Source organism: Pelobates fuscus, chromosome 6 (genome assembly GCF_036172605.1).
Source record: "Pelobates fuscus isolate aPelFus1 chromosome 6, aPelFus1.pri, whole genome shotgun sequence".
In the NCBI taxonomy this organism is placed as follows: domain Eukaryota; kingdom Metazoa; phylum Chordata; class Amphibia; order Anura; family Pelobatidae; genus Pelobates; species Pelobates fuscus.
The window spans coordinates 165,367,530-165,390,934 of record NC_086322.1 but is presented as its reverse complement, the minus strand read 5'-3'; the positions used below and the strand labels follow the sequence as shown (position 1 = coordinate 165,390,934).

At 41.4% G+C, this 23,405-nt stretch overlaps 1 protein-coding gene across 1 annotated transcript in view; it reads left to right on the top strand.

Annotated features, from left to right (window-relative positions):
* The window catches only part of TBC1D9 (TBC1 domain family member 9), a 79,548-nt gene that overhangs the window by 39,403 nt on the left and 16,740 nt on the right, over window positions 1-23,405 (top strand). Inside the window, exons 8-15 of the mRNA XM_063458457.1 lie at window positions 8,416-8,586; window positions 12,052-12,202; window positions 13,293-13,507; window positions 15,360-15,477; window positions 17,168-17,453; window positions 17,839-17,968; window positions 18,733-18,831; window positions 19,813-19,881. Coding sequence (XP_063314527.1) covers window positions 8,416-8,586; window positions 12,052-12,202; window positions 13,293-13,507; window positions 15,360-15,477; window positions 17,168-17,453; window positions 17,839-17,968; window positions 18,733-18,831; window positions 19,813-19,881 — 1,239 coding nt within the window. The remainder of the gene's footprint in view (window positions 1-8,415; window positions 8,587-12,051; window positions 12,203-13,292; window positions 13,508-15,359; window positions 15,478-17,167; window positions 17,454-17,838; window positions 17,969-18,732; window positions 18,832-19,812; window positions 19,882-23,405) is intronic.

The window sequence follows — 23,405 nt, the reverse complement described above, 5'->3', positions numbered from 1 at the left end:
AACACCACTAGCCTCTGTGCCTCTCTCCACAACACCACTAGCCTCTGTGCCTCTCTCCACAACACCACTAGCCTCTGTGCCTCTCTCCACAACACCACTAGCCTCTGTGCCTCTCTCCACAACACCACTAGCCTCTGTGCCTTTCTCCACAACACCACTAGCCTCTGTGCCTCTCTCCACACAACACCACTAGCCTCAGTGCCTCTCTGCACACAACACCACTAGCCTCAGTGCCTCTCTGCACACAACACCACTAGCCTCAGTGCCTCTCTGCACACAACACCACTAGCCTCAGTGCCTCTCTGCACACAACACCACTAGCCTCAGTGCCTCTCTGCACACAACACCACTAGCCTCAGTGCCTCTCTGCACACAACACCACTAGCCTCAGTGCCTCTCTCCACACAACACCACTAGCCTCAGTGCCTCTCTCCACACAACACCACTAGCCTCAGTGCCTCTCTCCACACAACACCACTAGCCTCAGTGCCTCTCTCCACACAACACCACTAGCCTCAGTGCCTCTCTCCACACAACACCACTAGCCTCAGTGCCTCTCTCCACACAACACCACTAGCCTCAGTGCCTCTCTCCACACAACACCACTAGCCTCAGTGCCTCTCTCCACACAACACCACTAGCCTCAGTGCCTCTCTCCACACAACACCACTAGCCTCAGTGCCTCTCTCCACACAACACCACTAGCCTCAGTGCCTCTCTCCACACAACACCACTAGCCTCAGTGCCTCTCTCCACACAACACCACTAGCCTCAGTGCCTCTCTCCACACAACACCACTAGCCTCAGTGCCTCTCTCCACACAACACCACTAGCCTCAGTGCCTCTCTCCACACAACACCACTAGCCTCAGTGCCTCTCTCCACACAACACCACTAGCCTCAGTGCCTCTCTCCACACAACACCACTAGCCTCAGTGCCTCTCTCCACACAACACCACTAGCCTCAGTGCCTCTCTCCACACAACACCACTAGCCTCAGTGCCTCTCTCCACACAACACCACTAGCCTCAGTGCCTCTCTCCACACAACACCACTAGCCTCAGTGCCTCTCTCCACACAACACCACTGGCCTCAGTGCCTCTCTCCACACAACACCACTGGCCTCAGTGCCTCTCTCCACACAACACCACTGGCCTCAGTGCCTCTCTCCACACAACACCACTGGCCTCAGTGCCTCTCTCCACACAACACCACTGGCCTCAGTGCCTCTCTCCACACAACACCACTGGCCTCAGTGCCTCTCTCCACACAACACCACTGGCCTCAGTGCCTCTCTCCACACAACACCACTGGCCTCAGTGCCTCTCTCCACACAACACCACTGGCCTCAGTGCCTCTCTCCACACAACACCACTGGCCTCAGTGCCTCTCTCCACACAACACCACTGGCCTCAGTGCCTCTCTCCACACAACACCACTGGCCTCAGTGCCTCTCTCCACACAACACCACTGGCCTCAGTGCCTCTCTCCACACAACACCACTGGCCTCAGTGCCTCTCTCCACACAACACCACTGGCCTCAGTGCCTCTCTCCACACAACACCACTGGCCTCAGTGCCTCTCTCCACACAACACCACTGGCCTCAGTGCCTCTCTCCACACAACACCACTGGCCTCAGTGCCTCTCTCCACACAACACCACTGGCCTCAGTGCCTCTCTCCACACAACACCACTGGCCTCAGTGCCTCTCTCCACACAACACCACTGGCCTCAGTGCCTCTCTCCACACAACACCACTGGCCTCAGTGCCTCTCTCCACACAACACCACTGGCCTCAGTGCCTCTCTCCACACAACACCACTGGCCTCAGTGCCTCTCTCCACACAACACCACTGGCCTCAGTGCCTCTCTCCACACAACACCACTGGCCTCAGTGCCTCTCTCCACACAACACCACTGGCCTCAGTGCCTCTCTCCACACAACACCACTGGCCTCAGTGCCTCTCTCCACACAACACCACTGGCCTCAGTGCCTCTCTCCACACAACACCACTGGCCTCAGTGCCTCTCTCCACACAACACCACTGGCCTCAGTGCCTCTCTCCACACAACACCACTGGCCTCAGTGCCTCTCTCCACACAACACCATTACACTCTGAAAGTGCAGAAAATTAATTATGTAGAGCAACAGACTGTGCAACATGCCTTTTATCCACAACTCTAAGTCTACCAGATCCTACAGTGATCCATCTGCCATTCCTATTATGTCTCTGCGGCAGTGGCTTTGCAGCAGTTCCAGCCTGAGTTTATTTACCAGATAATTTACAAATCTCAGACTTCAAAAATACAATCTCCTGCCGCAAAATAGAGAACTGTCTACAGATTAGACAACAACCAAACCTCCAAAAAGTGGAACGTGAAACAAATGCATAGCAACTATTACACTGAACTAAGTCTGCCATTCCAATGAGGTAAATAATTTAAATCAAACAAATTTAAACGTTTTATTTATCCTCCTGAATACCTCAGATTACCTCCAGTTTATCTCCAACCACACACACTTAGAAGCAACACTCTCCAGAATATCTCCAACCACACACACTTAGAAGCAACACTCTCCAGAATATCTCCAACCACACACACTTAGAAGCAACACTCTCCAGAATATCTCCAACCACACACACTTAGAAGCAACACTTAGATGAAGCAACCAAGCTATATTAGCCAAGCTACTGACAACAACCCTTATATACTCCTAAAATCACCACCCACTAGGAATGTTTAACACCTGGGCAGGCCTCTGCTTATTTGCAAACAATAGCTAATTTAAACAGCAATCAATAGCAAGTAGCTAACTAATCAAATCAAATTCCTTATAATTACCAACAGGAAATTCCCAGATTTTACTATTAACATGACGTAAAGTCATGATTTTATTAACGACACGGAGGCGAGTATTATGCATATCTCTTTCTTTATTACTCTCAGAAGCAAAGATAGAGAAATATATCAAAAATGAAAGAAAAAAACTGTATAGGCATACAGGCAACCAATCACATAACAGAGGAAGTGACTATAAAAGGCCTGTGTCTCCCACAATCCCCCTCTTTCTTGCGAACCGAAGACCAGGAAACATGAACCGACATCACACACACCGGTAAGAACAGGAAACAGCAACAAACCGAACTTCAGGCTACAAAAAAGAGAAAAATATGGTAAAATCCAAACTCCAACCTGAAACTCGCCAAATAAATTTGTCAGGAGCAGTCTAGGAACTCAAACCTAGAATATAGAAAAATACCATTAGTACCAAAGCATGGAAAATTGAAAACTTCTTCAGTAAATATATACAATAAACACATACAATAAACAGACTGGATTGCAACATACCTGAACGTCCAACAGCATCTCATCCCAAAACCGGGAGGGAATAATACTCGCCTCCGTGTCTTTAATAAAATCATGACTTTACGTCATGTTAATAGTAAAATCTGGGAATTTTATTAAAGACACGGAGACTCATATTATGCAAGTTTAAAGCTGTGCTAGTACTTGAGATGCGATGTGTTCAATAGGGCTGAAATAGAAGTTACGGAAGGTCGACTCCCGAAACCAATCCGCCGCTCGCATAGTGTCCTCTAGTCGACAGCCGATTGCAGAAACCTTCGAAGCCATAGCACCACGTATAGAATGAGGCGTGAAGATAGAGGTGTCCATTCCCGCCGAAAATAAGAACCAGCGCACCCAATGTGCCAGAATCGGGTCGATACACAAACAATGGATGAAAATCTAATGAACGAAGAGACTGCGTAGCCTCCAAACAAGCCTTCATACAATCCATTGGACAGAGTGCCGGACTCTCCGAGAAACTAGGGCACACAAACGACTTGGATGCCGATCTAGTCCTCCTGGATATGTTGAAAGGAACACCCTCGGGAGTAAAAGCTATGGTGTCCAAATCAAGGGCTCCGACATCAGACACTCTCATACACAAAATCGAACAGAGTAACATCACGCGCTTAGATGACAAATGCTAAATGTCATTCCCTGGTTAGGGTACCAGGACGATAGAAACTGTAACATCACATAGACGTCCCAGAAGGCAGAGAAAAAACGAGTTTCAGGTGGTCGAGCGAGGCGAACAACCCTGAGAAGGCGACATACGAAAGGATGTCCGTTGACGGGTGAACCATCCAAACCACCATGTCCAGCTGGGATAGCTGAGCGACAAAAGTTGATAATGTGGTACGCCTTACCCGAATCGAGCAGGAGCGTAAGGAACTCCAGGGTCAGATGAAGAGGGGCAGATACGGGATGCTGATCTCGTACACGGAGCCCATGCGTTATCGAGGAGCAGGAGAGTTGCTTGCGGAACGTTTGGGACAACCCAAGGTCCCTTGAAAAGGGCCACGCAATCAGAGGCAATTGGATCTGCAACACCAGCCCGTGTGAGCAATCATGTTGAACGGGGGAAAAGGCACACAGGCGGCCCGTTGGCCACTCTTGAAGGAAAACGTCCGTCGCCACCGCTGCCGGATCGGGTCTCCAACCGTTAAAAAAAAAACAAAAAAAAAACGTTCAAGTGTCAATCTCCCGAGACTCTCAAATGTCCCGAATTCCAATCCGGCCCCGAATTATCCAGACCCGGAGGTGCTCTGCCGTTAGAGACATTGTAGTATAGATAAAATTGCCAAAAAACTTCCGCCAATAGAGCCAACATCTTGGATTTGGTACCTTCTAGGTGAATCATATAAGGAAACTGCCGATACGTTGTCCATCTTGGGAAGAACGCAGCAAGTCGCCCGACCTGGGGTAAGGCTGCACATCGCGAAGGCACCAGTCAAGAGTGCCAGACAGTTGAAGAGTAAGGACCATCTGCCTCCTGTGGAAGCGTTGCCACAACGAGCCCCCCCAGCCGTTTAAGCTGGCATCGGACCCTATCGCCATGTCTGGAATGGAACCGAAAATGGCCCCTCCGTTCCAAGCCTCCATGTGCGCCAACCACCACATCAGTTTGCCCTTGGATTTCTCGCCCAGTCGTATCCTGGATTCGTAAGAATGACCTGATCGGAGGTGCGACTCTTAAGCCGTTGGAGGGCTCGGTAATGTAATGGACCCGGATAGACCGGGTCCATTACATTACCGAGCCCTCCAACGGCTTAAGAGTCGCACCTCCGATCAGGTCATTCTTACGAATCCAGGATACGACTGGGCGAGAAATCCAAGGTTGTCGAATGGAATCCACTGTGAAACCTAAGAGTGTTATCGATTTGAGCTGAGGTCAGGATTGACTTGTCTCAGCCGATCACGAATCCCAAGTTGCGGAGCAGACTGATCGTCCATTCCACATGGATCCGTAGCCGATCCCTGGACTGGGACATGATTGGAATGTCGTCCAGGCAAATAATCAGGCGCATGCCACGCGTACGAAGAGAGGTCACCACCGGTTCCATGATGTTGGTGAAGCACCAAGGAGCTGAGGGGAGACCGAACGGTAGGTATGTAAAACGCCACCGCCTCTCGTGCCAGGTAAAGTGGAAGTACTCTCTGTGATCCATCGCGATGGGTGCAGTAAAATATGCCATGCCTAGCGGCATCCAGAATTTCATACAGCTTCGACAAAGGGCCCAGGGCACTTAAATCTATCTTGGCATCCCTTTGGGGAGTAGGCCAGGCCCCTTTACGGTTCCCAGCCAGCCGCATTAAACAATCGTGCGATCTGTGGGTCAATATTAGGGGTCCTGTAGGCCGAGCCCAGGAGGTAAGGCCTGTGGCATGCAGCGCAAAATTGATTGCGGCCCTCTATGGAAATGGGGGGGAGGGGGTGCATGCTCCGTGCAACATATTGGGTGAAATGCCCTGCAGGTTCCCACTCAGCAGATCGGCGGTGACGTATGTCATCTGGATCGAGCAGGGGTTTCCCCGTGGATCCAACAGCGATTTATTATCCCCAGAGGGGCCATGTAAAGGATCCCGAGTAGTGGTAGAGGTCCCAGCAGGGCTATACCCGTATGGGGTAGATCCTAACCTGACTCATAAGAGTCGTGCCCTATCACGTCTGAGTCAGCCTCCGCACCCCAGTTGGCATCTGACCCTTTTTCAAGGGCTCTAGCCCGATTCCACAGTCTAGCCTTTTTTTTGACCGCAAGTAGCAGGGAGCAGTGATACCGGCCGCGAGTAAGAACTGCCTCCAAAATGGCCACCGCACGTGGAAGCCGGGCAGTCACCGATCGCAGGTAGAACACAGGCAGAGACCGGGCGCGAGCACCTCACCCACGCGGGCAGACCGCGAGAGCGAGGAGAGAGCCATGGACGGCTCAGTGTCGTGGCAATCCGGCGCCCGAGGTGCGCTACCCAGAACAAGGTAGCCTAACAACAGGGGAGCATGGGGAGATAGCTCCCCGGTGGAGAAAAACATAAGTAAAAAGAGGAGGGATCCCCACTAGGTACACCACCAGAAAGGAAAGACAGTGTAGAACACTATAAAACACAGCATTAATCAAAAGACCTGTAGAAAAACAACATTAATAATGCAAACATTCAGAGCATAAATCCATAAGAGGAGCAAGATACTTAGCTGGTCTGAGAGCCCCAAAGAAAGAGGGGGATTGTGGGAGACACAGGCCTTTTATAGTCACTTCCTCTGTTATGTGATTGGTTGCCTGTATGCCTATACGTTTTTTTCTTTCATTTTTGATATATTTCTCTATCTTTGCTGCTGAGAGTAATAAAGAAAGAGATATGCATAATATGAGCCTCCGTGTCTTTAATAAAATCAAACCTTGTGCAATCAGTAACCTTTTCCTACAGATGAATCTTACCTTGTGCAATCAGTAACCTTTTCCTACAGATGAATCTTACCTGTAACAGTAAAACATCACCCATTCATATTGTTTTTATTGTGCATACCTATGCCTCACGTACCTTCACAATGTCTTGTAAATTGTTCTTTATGACGTATACAGTCAAATGTGCCACTACATCAGTGCTTAATTACCTTACCCATAATATGGTAAAGATGTTTAATGCAAAATAATCTCAATAAAATTCAAATTGAAAAAAAACAAAAAAAAAAAGAAAACTCTTAGCACAACTCTTAGACAGTTGAAGCTTCTGTAAAACTCTCGAATATCTCCAACCACACACACTTGGATGAAGCAACCAAGCATATTATGATTTTGTATTCTCAGTGTGACTGTTAACTATATAAAGTCTTGCAAAAAATCTCTGCAACTTTAAGCTTGTTTATTTAACAGATGCATCAAAAGGAGGATGTTTTACTTTCTCCATTGCAGTTTATTTTGTACAAGTGAACTTTCTGCACTAAAACACACCTCTCTCTCCCCCACCTCTGTGAGTCAGGAAATCACTGCACATAGTCCTAGTCACAACTATTAAAGGACCACTCTAGGCACCCAGACCACTTCAGCTTAATGAAGTGGTCTGGGTGCCAGGTCCAGCTAGGGTTAACCCATTTTTTTTTTTTTATAAACAGCAGTTTCAGAGAAACTGCTATGTTTATAAATGGGCTAAGCCTTCCCCCAAATCCTCTAGTGGCTGTCTCATTGACAGCCGCTAGAGGCGCTTGCGTGATTCTCACTGTGAAAATCACAATGAGAGCACGCAAGCGTCCATAGGAAAGCATTGTAAATGCTTTCCTATGCGACCGGCTGAATGCGCGCGCAGCTCTTGCCGCGCGTGCGCATTCAGCCGACGGGGCGGAACGGAGGAGGATCGGAGGCAGAGAGCTCACCGCCCAGCGCTGGAAAAAGGTAAGTTTTACCCCTTTTCCCCTTTCCAGAGCCGGGCGGGAGGGGGACCCTGAGGGTGGGGGCACCCTCAGGGCACTATAGTGCCAGGAAAACGAGTATGTTTTCCTGGCACTATAGTGGTCCTTTAACAGGGCTATGTGTAAACTAACAGTGACTGTGACAGCTTCTACATTAGTTCCACTAATACTGTGTGATAAGTGGAACTTCAGGTGGGGCATAAATGATTTATGTGGTTATTTGCTGCTGGACATATTCTGGATCAGAATGAGAGGCTCCTGATAGGTAGAACCTCTTCTTGGTTAGAAAGGGATCATGGAGGTGCTTAAATGTTGCGGTTGAACTGAATTGGAGTTAGGATTAATAATAAAAATATAACATTTCCATTTGTCCCTTGGTTTAAATAGGGGTTCTGTTGGTTCCCTTTTAATAGTAATTGGCCTAATGAAGATGTTAAAAACTTCCTACCCAGGATAATCAGAAAATATGACTGACAAAAAAGCAGAATCCTCCAAAATAGTTTTAGATTTTTGCTCATACCTTGTTTAAGATGACACAAAGTCCACCACCATCACATGAGAAATCATTCTTGCAGTGTTAACTTTAAGGACAAAATTGTAGCTCTCTCATTCCCAGGCCTAAATATTGTTTGATAAGTGAAATGCTGTGTCTTTCCACATAAAAGGTTGGCTTTGGAGCCAGTAACTGTCTGTGGGACCACCCTCCACAAAGAACCCGCAGTGAAGCAGATGGTGAAAGAACATTCAACCTCAATGGCAATACTGCGCCGACTACCAAACAGACTTTGATGACCATGTATCGCAGGAAATCCCCAGAAGAATTTAATCCAAAATTGGTAAGCATCATAGCACCAGGTTCTAGAATATTTCCGATTGTTACTTTACCACATGCATTTGGCATATACCGTAAGATACATTGATGTCTGTGACTTCCATGGAGCATTCCACACTCTGTCTGTAGTCCTATTTTTAAAGCAGGTTTACAACTTGTCTATTGTGTGTGTTTTTTGTGTTTTTTGTTTTTTAGACTCAAAAGTAGCATGAACCGACAACTATTAATCCTTAAATCTCAGCTATCCTTTTCTGGCATGCATCACTACTGTATTCTTGCATGAAAATCGACCTGTGTGAAAGGTCATGGGTAACGACTAACATTCTTGCAAATTATTCTGTGCATGTGTGTTAACTCCTTACAGGTATCTATTGCTGATCACATTAGAATGTCGGTCAAGTAACTGCTAGTATAAATGGAAAGCTCTACAAGATCTAAAACCTTGAGTTTTCCTCAGCCCTAATAAATACAATGTTATAAACCTTAAACATTGGTAAAGTTAAAGGGGGAAAAAACAAACCAGTTATAAAGAAGAAAAAAATCTAGAAGTCTAGCAAGCAAGAAAATGGCTTGTTTTCCTGCATGTATGTGCTCTTCTAAAGTGAATATGGTCAGGAATTCAAAGGGAATTTATAATTTAAGGCCACGATAGCCAAACTGTAAACCTTTTTCCATGTCGGCTATGCTTCCAGTACAACTATTTTGTCCTTAAGTTTTAAATTTACTCTTACAGAGTTATTTACGAACGTGAAAAGTGTGTTCTACTAAACAAAACTATTGCTCCTTAGATCTGTTTCTGCATCACTTGGGAATTTTGTGGTGGTATTTGATCTCAATTGACCAGTGAGCCACGAGTTCTGAACTTCCTGGTCATAGTGCTGCTTTAAATCCATAATATTGATATATTAACAATGATAAAATTAAGGTTGCATCTGCTGAGATTGTGTAGTTTGTAGTGATAAAAAAAATCATCATTTTTTAAACCAAAAAGGTGAGTGTAATATCAGTTGTGCCTACGATCTTTAACTCCTATGATGGAATATAAATGTTTGTTCTTCAGTTTAAATACTCCATAGTTTTGTTCCACAGATTTATTTTTGATCTTTGGAACCAAGAATGACCGTGAAGAAAGCGTCTTTAGACATGTGCTTTAAACTAAAACATTTCCCATCATGTTTATTTTCTATCTATAATAGCACTCTTCAGGCCCATGACTAGGAGGATTTCACACATTCGCACTGCAATAATTGCTGCTTTGTACAAATCTGGTGTGAGTCACTTCTAGACAGTTTAATGTTGCACATAATACAGCTGTTTTTTCTCAGTGTGAAACTAACCAACTGTTTTCTAGAAATCCTAATAATATATGTTGGATGTCAATGCAGGTTTGATATATGGAAAGGTAAATGGAGATGATTAGTTTGAACATTTCTAAATTCAGATTACAGTCTAACCAGCTTGTGATGTAAAGTTTCAGATTACTTGGGATGAATAGTATGTTTTAATAATACTCTTGTTTTCTAGATCACAAGAACACTGTATTGAAGGTTGTGTCTTGGTAATTGAGATTTAATAGTTTTTTGTAAAAGATTTTTAAATTGCTTTCAGATTCCTTGTTTAAATATCAAAATGTTTTCAATTAACTATTCAGGATTATTCATTAATAAAGGGACACTATATGCACCCAGACCACTTCATCTCATTGAAGTGGTCTGGGTGCAGTGTCCCTGTCCCCCTTAGTTCTACAATGTAAATCATTGTAGTTTTTAGAGAAACTGCAATGATTGCATTGCAAGACTAACACTGCCTCTAGTGGTTGTCAATCAGAAAGCAATTGAGGCACTTCCTGGTGGCTAGCCGACTTTTGTTTGCCTAACTGACGCTGGACATATTCATGCCCTGCATGAGGGTATCTGTAAAATCCCCATAGGAAAGCATTGTAGTAATGCTTTCCTATATGGAGGGCCTGCTGTGCTCTCCACGCATGCACATTAGTTTCCCACGCATAGCAAACTATAGTGTAAGGAATACAACGAATAAAAAAACCTCTGTACTCTCCCAATTCCAGCGCTGATTTGCCTTGGGTTGCCGCCTCGTCCAACAAGGGGGGAGGGGAGTGTAATGCATATGTGTGGAGAGTGCATTAGGCCCTCCCCATAGGAAAGCATTGGGGATTTAACTAGTGCTGGATATCCTAATGCAGAACCGGAGGACATCCATCATCAGTAAGGCAACCAAAAGTCGCTTAGCATGCAGGAAGTACCTCTAGTGGTTGTCTGATTGCAGGATTAAGACTGCCTCTAGTGGCTGTCAATGTAATCATTGCAGTTTTCATAAAACTGCAATGATTTACTTTGCAGGACTAAGAGGGACAGTGACACTGCACCCAAACCACTTCAATGAGCTGAATGTCCCTTTTAGCAGCACACTGTAGTGTAGCAAGAACGGAACTGAAAAATATTGGCAAAAAAAACTTCAACTTTGCTAATATAACTTTCTTTTTAAATTTGGTTTTTAATTTAATACAGTTTTGATGTTTATTGAATAATCTTTTTATAATGTAAATAGTTGGAAATACAAAATGAAACTCTAATTTTCAGCCAAAGTAATGCAAAAACAAAAAATCCAAGTTGGCTTTTTCATTTCAGCCTATTAAAATGTGAGATTCAATTTAAATTCATGTTGATAAACACTGGGAATAACACTGAAAGTATATATGGCATAATGTCAATATAAATTGTTAACATTCATTCTGAAATTACGTGGAAAGAAAGTCCATCCATCCGTAATACAGGACAATCCTAAACAAAAACCTGTTTCTAGGCAAAACGAGTTTTGCAGGACTATTTTCTAAAAGTAGCAGAGTAAATTGCTGTGTAAAACAGGACGGCCTAAATGAAGTTTAAATTTGTTCCGTCAGCCCCCCTCTTCCCTCTCCCTCCAAACAGGAATATAGAGATAAAGTCTTTATGAAATACTAATTATACTGTGTTGCTGGATTCCATCAAAAGATAGATAAAACAGCCCCTACATTGTTTCAGTATTGGTAATGCTTGACAAAAGGCAGAGCTACTGCCGTCAAGTCCTTTCCCCACCATCACTAGATCTCCGTGTTGTATTCTTGTGAATGAAGCACTATCTGTTGAAGAGGGCTGGCTGGAAGACCATGGGGGCAGCTATGATTGATCAGTTTAATTAAGTAAAACTCCACTTCCCTTGCACCCCACTAATGTATGCTGACAAACATTGGGTAATAAAGCTGTGAAGTGAAATAACTTCTATTGGTCATGACTTTTTAAAAATTTGTTTAGCAATTTTACTTTTAAATACAGCTATAAAGGCCTTGAATGTCAAAAGACCAAAAATGGTGGTGTATCATATTCTGCTTGGCCTCATGATTTTTTCCAAGCAATGCGCAATTTCTTAACTAATTTTTTTTATTTTTTTTATTTTTGTGTTTATATTTAAGGCCATGGAGTTTTTGAAGGAGCAAGCATGGAGGGCTCATTTTTCAGAATATGGGCAAGGCATATGTATGTATCGCACTGACAAAACAAGGGAGCTGGTGTTGAAAGGCATCCCAGAGCGCATGAGGGAAGAATTGTGGATGGTTTTTTCTGGTGTGTATGGAATGCTGCATTTAAAATGTATTTTATTTAGCCTCAACAACATATGTTATTTGGGTTCCAATTCTGGACCAAATGTAATTACCAACTTGCCAGTACTATACTTAATAGGTGACAGATGTATATGTATCTTATTCTACTGTTAGAATTCCTAACTCGCCCTGTAGGTAACTAACAGAAAATTACATTAATCTCTATTCTGATTACATTTACAGATTAACCGCCATCATTAATGGCACTTTTTCTTATTTCTTATACCAGCTAAAAATCCAATCTCTTCCAGAGTAGTGTGCCATTTCTAGATATTGCATACTTGTGTTTACTCTCAATTATACCAAATATTCTAAAATGTGCCAAATCCAGTAGATCTTTAAAATGTAACTTCCCCCTTTAAGTGACATTCATGTATCAGTTCTGTGACCTTGTATAATTGTGACATTCACTTGAAAAAGTATTTGCGATGGTCTCATGCTCTTTCTTCTAATCCATTTCTTCCATTCTGTTATTTTATTTTTTTTTTGTTTTTTTTAATTTGTTATCCCATCTGATATATTGTTATTGACTTGCTTTCTCTATGGAAATAGACAATACAATACACAAATACAACTCTATCTACATTTTACAAAGCTACCCAAAACCGCCAATCTCGGCAAATCTGTGCATTCAGCTACACCATACAGTCATATTGTGCAGAGTCCACCACTTCATCAAAGTATGAGGGCAATAAATGTTAAAGAACAGTCTGACTTGATAGTGTGTGAGCAAGCACCATCTAGTGGCTGTCAGGAAGAAGGCCAAAAAGCCTAAGTTCTACATTGCAGAACCAATAAGACAGACCATTTTATAGTCACTCAGATAACTTAATTGAGATGTTTGTCCTTTTTTTTTTTTTTTTTTAAAGGAACTTTGATTAGCCATCACATTTTCTAAAAAGATAAACTGTACCTTTTGGTCATGATTGATAGTGTTGTGAAGTTAAATGTATTGGTAAAAAAATAACCGCCATTAGAAAATATTTTAGGTTTTTTTTTTTATATATATATTCTTACATGATTTTTGTCTTCCTCTTATTGCCTATTCATAGGAGCTGTTAATGAAATTGCAACACACCCTGGATATTATGAAGAACTGGTTGAACAGTCAATGGGGAAATGTACTATTGCAACAGAAGAGATTGAGAGGGATTTGCATCGTTCTCTCCCTGAACATCCTGCATTTCAGAATGAAATTGGAATTTGTGCCTTGAGAAGGGTACTCACTGCATATGCCTTCAGAAACCCCAACATTGGCTACTGCCAGGTACTTCAGACAAGTTTGTTCTAGGTTTTTCACTCCTCCCCAACCACTGATGCTCAGCCAAAAACTAGATATTTTGTAAGTTTCTCATTGGTGTACGAAATCTGGTGTAATTTTAGCAAAATCTCTAACATAATCTGGGATAATCAATTTTCCTCACAAACAATTTATCAGTCTATTTCACTTCATTGCATCCATAGTGGTAAATAAAATTAATTTACTATAGGTATGTTGCCTAAAACAGGTTTGTTTTTGTGCTTTTGGCTAGTCTGTGTCTAGTTGCTGTGCGACTCACAAATATAGATACCAGCAATGTTTTGATTAAAGGTTTTCTGTAATGGTTCACTTTCCAGCAGATTATTTTCTGTTACAAGGTTCTTCAACAAACTTGTTCTAGACTGCAAACTTATAACCCTTCCCACACATCATTGAATGCTTGGAAATGAAAAGGGTTATTCACCAAAGTAAGAATTCAAAATGACTTTCACATTTAAAGTGACTTTAAGTTTAATTAATTGCATTGGAGATTTGTTGTTTTTTTTGTTTTGTTTTGGTTCTTTTGGCCTTACATTTTAAATATATATTGATTTCACTTTGAATTCTCACTTTAGTCATTTAGTTTAGAGAGATTTACCGATTTTCATGTTACACATTCTGTCTTCATTACTTAGTCAGGAAATAACCCTTGTATAGGGCCTTTTAAAAATAATAATAATAAAAAAATTGTGTCAGTGCCGATTGTGTTACAGTATTGTGCAGATCTGCAATCGGGCTTTGCTGTATTGTGGCTTTCACATGAAGCTCAGCTCATATTGTGATACCTGATGTATCTATCTCACACAACTACCAGACACCCAAACAGATCCACATATGCTTATGATCAAAAATATCCTCGCCTGTGTTCTAGAATATGAGTCCACTAAAGCTTCTTGGGTTTAGCCAACTGGAGTAGAAAACTGCACAGCAATTTTTACATTTTATTCCAAAATAGCGGAGTTGTAAACCTCTGTTGTTGAATAATTGTTTTCAATTGGCTATATTGAACTAAATTTTGAAAATCATCAGACTATTCCAGAAGATCCATTGTTTATTAAACCACCCTGTGTGTACTATTCAACTTTGGCTAATCCTAGCATTTGGATATGGCTGCGGCTTTTATCACTTATTCATATACATTTAAATTGCTGAATATTTATTTACATGCTGTAAATGTTTAATCAGTAATGCTTATTTATAGGATGCTCTTGTCCTTCATTGGAATAAATCAATGGACTAAGTTACAGATCACAAAATCCTCCAATAATCCAGATCAGTAATTGTTTCTGCAATTAATTCCAGGTATCATATTGGAACGTGATTCTGTTCTGTTAACCTAAATCCATTATTCACATCCCTTCTTCTAAATTTGAACATCTAGCAATGTAAAAATCCATAGACCGCATTGAGCTGCTTCAAGCTCTCAGGCAGAAAAAATGATAAATACCCATCTAAAGTGGGGGTCATCCCTAAATAAGAGGCGGTAGGGACTCTATGCCAACAGTATGCGGTTTTGTTCCATCACACAGCTAATTCTTCACTTTGTTTTTTTATATTTTCATTCTAAGCTAATTTTATAACTGGAGTTGGCACATCAAACTAATGTATAGGAATAACGATGTCTCTCTGGGGTCCAAACGTTTTAAGAATCAGTTTGATATTGGAGAGACAAACCTAAAGAAGGTTGACTGTGGGGAAAAGTCATTGAAGAGATTGAATTGCTAAAGGCAATACACATGACTGATTTAATAATTCTATAGAATACTTTTTATGGTGCAAATTTAATAATGCTGTTTCACCTGAAAATCATTCCATTTAGGCCATGAATATTGTCACATCAGTACTGCTGCTCTATGCCAAGGAAGAGGAGGCCTTTTGGTTGCTTGTTGCTCTGTGTGAACGCATGCTTCCTGACTACTATAATACAAGAGTTGTTGGTACGTACCAAGATCTCTAATAATAACTATTATTTGGAGTTTACTTTATTTAAGGACATTATTGGCTTTTTTTTCCAGGTGATGCTCCATTCTATTAACTGAATGTTAAAGGTTTAGCAAATTACTTTGCAATTCAGTTCAAACCAGGCACAGCCAGTGCATGCCTTACATCGGAGGAGGAGCATTGGATTTGATTTAAAGAGCGGTTGATTTTTAAATCCGTAGTCAGTAAGACTCTATTTTAAATTAAAGGTTTTTGTTTGTTTTAATTTTTTATTAATGTAAAGACTCATTCTAGCTGGTAGTTATAATCGTTAATATTGTAACCAGGTGAATATTTAATTTTTAGATTAGTAAAACGCCTATTTCAGAACTCTTTTTTTTTTTTTTTTTAATGGCTAATCATTCAGTTGGAGAACGTTTATAGATCATATAGATTCTATTTTTAATTAAACATCAATGTTCATTAACTGAAGCAGTTAAAATATATTTTTTATTTGGTTTTAAAACTGAATACATCGGCTGGGTCCACATGAAAAACGTAAAACACTGTCTTCTGCAGCTCATTCATCTTCATTCTATTTTTTTGCTCATAATCTGTAAAAGCAAAACAAGCTTTCCTGCTAGATCGGTTTTTTTTTTTTTTTTTTTTTTTCAACTAATAATTAACAAGTCCAAAGGAATAGCATATTCTTTCGATGCCAACAGATAAGGCCACTACTGTTTAAAATGAAAGCATCACTTCAACAATTTCTGAATCTAAGCGCTTAAGTGACTTCCACCACTTCACTGGTGTGACTCACTTTAAAACACCATCAGCAAACTTATATATTTCTTGAAAGTTTTCCCCTTAGTTCTGAAATGTATTCTAGTTGGCAGTAGAGATAATAATAACAAAGTATTTAACCAGGAAAGGTACATTCAGATTACTCTGGTTTCCAAGTACGTCCTGGGGATGTTACCTTAGCCCAACATCCAGGGGTTGTTACTACCCATGTCATTGCTGACTCCTCTTCTTCATCACTTAAGGTTTAACCCCAGTATTGGTTATTGACAATGTTTGCGAGAAAATAAGCGGGAGATGTCCCATCTGTTTTTTGGTTTTTTTTTTTTTTTTTTATCAATTGTAATCCACCATGAGTGAAATACAGTCTCAATGTGGAACAACCTTAGCATTTTGTATGTGTGTGTCTTTTAAGTTTAATATCCATCACATAATTTTGTGTGGCAATTTTGTTTTATATTTATATAAAGTAGCCATCACTAGGTATTTCTTGTGTTTTGACACTTTGTTTGTTTGAATTTTGCTTAATTGTGATGGTCCTAAATGACTGAAGGCTTTGAAATAGTGCAGAAGTATAATTTTTTTTTTTTTTTTTTTTTTTTAGGTGTGTATTTTGTCGGTCTCTGTGTCTCTCTGCCAATCTTTGTTGTAATGCATTAAATTCTGTAAACAATTTAAAATAAAAAATATATATATTCATTTTATTTTTATTTTTGTTTTTTGTAGACTGTATATAAAATGGTTAGAGAAGCAACATTTTAGAATTTTTTTTTTTTTTTTTTAAATGTCTTTCATCTACATACTATGCACACTGTATCGGTAGACAATACATAGTATTCTCTATTTTTGGTGCCAATGTGATGTGGCACACTATATATCCATTACTGTATGTTCTCTCTCCCCAAGGAGCACTAGTGGATCAGGGGGTGTTTGAACAGCTGGCACGAGAACATATTCCCCAGCTTTATGAACGCATGCAGGACCTGGGCGTGATATCCTCCATCTCTCTCGCATGGTTCCTCACACTGTTTCTCAGTGTAATACCCTTTTCAAGTGCAGTTGTGGTGGTTGATTGTTTCTTCTTTGAAGGCATCAAGGTGATATTTCAACTTGCACTTGCCGTACTGGATGCTAATGTGGATAAGCTTTTGACCTGTAAAGATGAAGGCGAAGCCATGACCATTTTGGGAAGGTATAGTTTTCATATTGTATCTTGATAGGAAATTACAACCAAATGTGAACAAAGCATTAAATATCTCATGAGAACAGTTCCCTGTTTCTATCACAGGGTGCCTTTCCTCAAAATGTGGACACTGTCAAGCTTTTTTTTTTTTTCTTTTCTTTTTTTTTTTTCTTTGTAGCGTGCCCCTTGCACACTGTAGAATTTTCAGCAAACGTTAACATTTCCACTCTGAGTTTAGTTTATTTATTATAGTGAAACTTCATCAGTGGCATCCTGAATTGCTATCAGTGTAATAGTATTAATCCATTAGATATTTTTTTTTTTTTCTTGCAATGTAGATATTTTCTCTGCTGCTGGTGAAAAGGTGTTTTGTGTTGTTTTGTTTTTTTTCTAGGTATTTAGATGGTGTGATTAATAGAGACAGCACTCTACCTCAAATCCCTCATCTCCATTCCATAATCAACGATCACTCAGGAATAATACAAGAAGTGGACATATTTAAACTGATCACCACCTCTTACCAGGCAAGCGTGCATTACTATGTGTCCACAATTGTAGCATCTTCTGGTTTCTGTTTTTTTTTTTTTTGCCAGTTTGTGTTTTTGTTTTATACTATAACCAGGCGTACAGTGCTTCGATATTTAATCTGTACAGCTTCTTCAGAGTGCAATATTTAGGGAAAAAACATTAGAAATTTAGGAATCAGTTCCATTTTTGCACTGTATGTATTTGTGTCAAAAGTGACACAGAATGAATTCCAGTAATACCCATGTATTTACCTTCATATGTGTTTTCTTCTTGCAATACTGAGATGTGCTCCTATTTTTGGAAGACGTCCTGACTGTACAGAACTATTGCAATCTAACTTCTTATATTTACTTTATTCCGACTGTCCGTTGCCCTACCATTGTTCTGTATACCCAATGACGTGTTATTCTGCATTTGATCTTGGCTAATTCTTGTATTGGTGTACCTCTGTTACCTTGACCTAGTCTGTTATTCTGATTTCCCTAATCTATACTTTTTCTTTTTTTTTTGCTACATCTTGCCTCTAAAGGTTCTTTACATTAACACAACCATTCTAAGGCTCAGTAATATGCCTCTACTATTTCCCTATTTGTATTGCTTATTCATACTTTGCATGTAGGTGTAGCTACACTTTACACGTTTTATTAGAACTTGAAAAAGAGACCCCTACTATATTAGGTTAACAGACCACACGGTGAATCTGATGCATGTAATGCAGCCCTAATCCTACGTTTGGTGTAATCCTCTTTACCCATTGCAGAAGTTTGGCTCTATAAAGGCTGACACCATTGAACAAATGAGATTCAAGCAAAGACTAAAAGTCATCCAGATTCTTGAAGATACTACGAAGCGTAGTGTGGTGAGTTCAATTTATTTATTCTTGTTAAAGCTCTGGTTTGGTCTTAAGAGTCCATGGAATAAAAATAAATCTATTTGAGTGCTCTCGTTGTTCAAAGTTGAGTTGTGATACAGGAGTTAAAGCAACATGAGTGCAGATAAGACAAATTTGATAGAACATAGACACCATTTTTGCAGAGGGTCGTAAATATCTTGTGTGAAGATCAGAGTGAGGGGGGAGAGAGAAGGGAAAAAAAGAAAAACATACATACATCCAGACTGACACATACAGACCGGCGCGCACACACACACACTCACACACACTCACACATACATACAGACAGGCGCACACACACATATATATACACATACATACATACATACATACATACATACATACAGAAACTTGTTTGTAGTTGGACAGGAAACCCAAATCAATATTTAGTCCTCTGTTCTTGCTGTTAAACAATTTGATCTTTCTGTTTTTTTTTCTTTCTTGTGTAATTTTAAAAACCCCTTTCAGTACTTTGATTTTTAGCATTAGGCTGGTAGAGTAGGACCTGCCAAGAATGGGGTACATTAATGTTGTGGCAGGCTTATGCAATATATGATCATATAATGTAACTAAACCCCCATAATTTTTTTGCCTAGGTGAGGTGTTTTTTAAATAAAACCATTACAATCTCTAAGATTTGAAATAATTGTTTAGTGAATAAGGGAGTGCGCTGGATTCTGGATTTTTTTATATTTTGGCCAGCCGCACCCTATAATGTATACATGTTTAGGCGAGTGCAGCCCTCTTGGTTTCATATATATATGTCTATGTCTCTGTCTCTGTCTCTCTCCCCTCCTCTTCTCCCCACCTGAGGAAGACTATTATTTTAGACCAGTAAAAAAAGGGGTATCATTGCATACTGCAATACTCTGGATTAGCTGTATTGGTCTAGTAGACAAGATGCCAATCTACATATTATAGAATTTTATTTATTTTTATTTTTAATAGGTCCGAAATATTGGTCCTGAAACGACATTCACATTGTATGAGTTAGACGAATTGTTTGCTCTCTTTAAGGTAAGGATACCTATCTGAGATTTGGAAAGTGTGTGTGTGTGTCCATAAAATACTAAGTGTGACAATGGTGTATATCTTGGTGGCTTTAGGTCAAATGCCACAGTACTCAAATCTCATGCATCCTACTCAGTGCATTTAATATCCAACTCAGGGAAACTCAAGATAATCTTATGTCTATCATATCAATTGTGTTAACGGACTGCCTTTATTAGCCTTTTAATGTCCAGGTGATGTTAGCTGGTACAGTACAGGACGCGGGCAGTGTAAGCACTCTTATTTGTGATAGCAACGATCAGTCCGTCCACAAGCAATGGCATATCCAGGATTCGTATGGGGGGGGGGGTCAGTCTGTGTGTGTGGATACTTTTGATCCTGATGAAAGTCCCAAATGGAGGACTGAAACGTTGATGATTGTTTTTTTTAACACTACAATAAAGATTGAATACTTGGAAGACCGTAAGTGCAGCCACATTATTGGATGTGTGTGTGTGTGTGTGTATATATGTATATGTGTGTGTGTGTGTATATATATATATATATATATATATATATATATATATATATATATAATGATGAAGAGAGCACTCCAGAGGATTTGTTCAATAAATTTTATATAGGTTCAAGGTGATCAACGTTTCGACCCAGGAGGTCTTTGTCAAGATGTGAATACAAGTAAATAGATTGTATATATAGGGCATGGATTGTTATAAAATAATCATTTACCCAGTGCAGGTGTGAACGCTGTGCTGTGTTCTAGTGATTGCGCGTGTGTGACCGGCATGAGTGTGGTGACGTTGTCATACCGCGACCGAGAGGTCGGGAAAGCATCCAGTTACCATAGTAACGTGGTATTAAGAGAAAGTGAATGCTTGTGAAGCGTGCGTTTAAATAAACATGAAATAAAATAAAATCAGCAAGGAGGATAAACAAAGAGGCATACTGGTGGTATATGAACAACCAGGCTGCTAAATTGTTCAATGAAGAATTATGAACAAGCCCAAACCAATGGAACGGCATATAGAAGGATGAAAAAGAAGTGAAAGGAGAGGAGGATGTAAATATGATAGAGCGTGTGTAAAGGAAGTGAGATAGATGGGAAGTGAATGTGGGGATGGAAAATAGCACTGTGTATTGATAACCAAACAATAAAAAAAGAATAGGTCCCCATAAAGTGATGTGTAATGAAGGGTGAGAGTGATGGAAGTGGAAATGATTTAGAATAACAGTGGAAATAAAAGTGGATGGAGTGTGTTGTCATACAGCATAAAGGGGGAAATGTGGAAAGGTGTGGGCTATGTACAATCTTGAATACATATACAAACAATCAACCAATAAATTGTATGGCAGAACTATGATGCAATCAAAACATTTTTTTACATGTTGCTAATATTTTGGAAAACATAAAAATTCAGGTAAGATATCAAAATATCTATATGGAAAGAAAATATTAGAGCTGTTACCACAGAAGTCTACTAGAGTATTTAGAAGAGAGACATCATTATGGATGAGGACAAAGGAATGGCCTAAGAATGAAAAAGAATAATGCACACAATAATAAATAATAAAAAGATAAATAATCATAAAATAAAGAAGCGTAAATAAACAAATGATATAAGGTGAATAAAAATAAATATAAAAATAAATTAAATGAATAGAGATGAACATAAATAAAAAATAAATAAGAAATTAATAAAAAGAAAATGTAAAAAAAATAATAAAAAAAATAGCAAAAAAAATCAAAGCTCAAACGAAATTTCGAAATTATCATGTCTCCAAAAAAGAATTGAAGGAGATATATTCGTTGAGGCCTTTCGGTTGCACTGTATCCAATGTCCTGGTCCAGTAGGTTTCACGTTGAAGAATTCTAGATCGGTCAACTCCTCTAGATAGTGGGGGGATATGATCAATGGCAGTGAACTTTAAAGTTGGGAGACGATGGTGTGCCTCTAAAAAAATGCTTGGCTACCGGTTTATCGGTCCTGCCATCTCTGAAAGCAGTCATGATTCCTGAACGGTGGCCCCGTATCCTATCTCGTAGGGTAAGATCAGTTTTTCTCACGTAGTAGAGACCGCAGGGGCATGAGATGGATATATGGATATATATATATATATATATATATATATATATATATGTATATATGTGTGTGTGGTGCACTATTTATGTATGCAAAGGTGTACTATGTGTTGGTGGGAGTGTAATGTATGTGGGGGGTGTACTGTGTTCAAGGGGGTGTGGAGAGTAGGATGGGGAAGAGATTTACAATTTTTACTTTAATAATTTTTTGATTTTAAAAGAACGAATATTCCCCTTTTCCTGATCTTACCTTGCAGGGAGGGGGTGGCACAATCAGATCCATGGTGGTTGAGAAGGCTGCCTATCCATTGGGTACAGGGGCGGTCACGATATTTGTATCTCTTGGAGCTCAAGCACTTACAGACTGACGACCCCCCCACACACACACAGACTGACGACCCCCCCACACACACATAGACTGACCCCCCCACATACACAGAGGCTGACCCCCCCCACACACACACAGACTTACCACCCCCCACACACAGACTTACCACCCCCACACACAGACTTACCACCCCCCCACACACACAGACTTACCACCCCCCCACACACACAGACTGACCACCCCCCCACACACAGACTGACCACCCCCCCACACACACAGACTGACCACCCCCCCACACACACACAGACTGACCACCCCCCCACACACACACAGACTGACCACCCCCCCACACACACACAGACTGACCACCCCCCCCACACACACACAGACTGACCACCCCCCCACACACACACAGACTGACCACCCCCCCACACACACACAGACTGACCCCCCCCCACACACACAGAGGCTGACCCCCCCCCCCACACACACAGAGACTGACCCCCCCACACACACAGAGACTGACCCCCCCACACACACAGAGACTGACCCCCCCACACACACAGAGACTGACCCCCCCCCACACACACACAGACTGACCCCCCCCCCACACACACACACAGACTGACCCCCCCACACACACACACAGACTGACCCCCCCCACACACACACAGACTGACCCCCCCACACACACACACACAGACTGACCCCCCCACACACACACAGACTGACCCCCCCACACACACACAGACTGACCCCCCCACACACACACAGACTGACCCCCCCACACACACACAGACTGACCCCCCCACACACACACACAGACTGACCCCCCCCACACACACACAGACTGACCCCCCCCCACACACACACAGACTGACCCCCCACACACACACACACACAGACTGACCCCCCCCACACACACACACAGACTGACCCCCCCCCACACAGACTGACCCCCCCCCACACACACACAGACTGACCCCCCCACACACACACACAGACTGACCCCCCCACACACACACACAGACTGACCCCCCCCCACACACACACAGACTGACCCCCCACACACACACACAGACTGACCCCCCCCACACACACACACAGACTGACCCCCCCCAC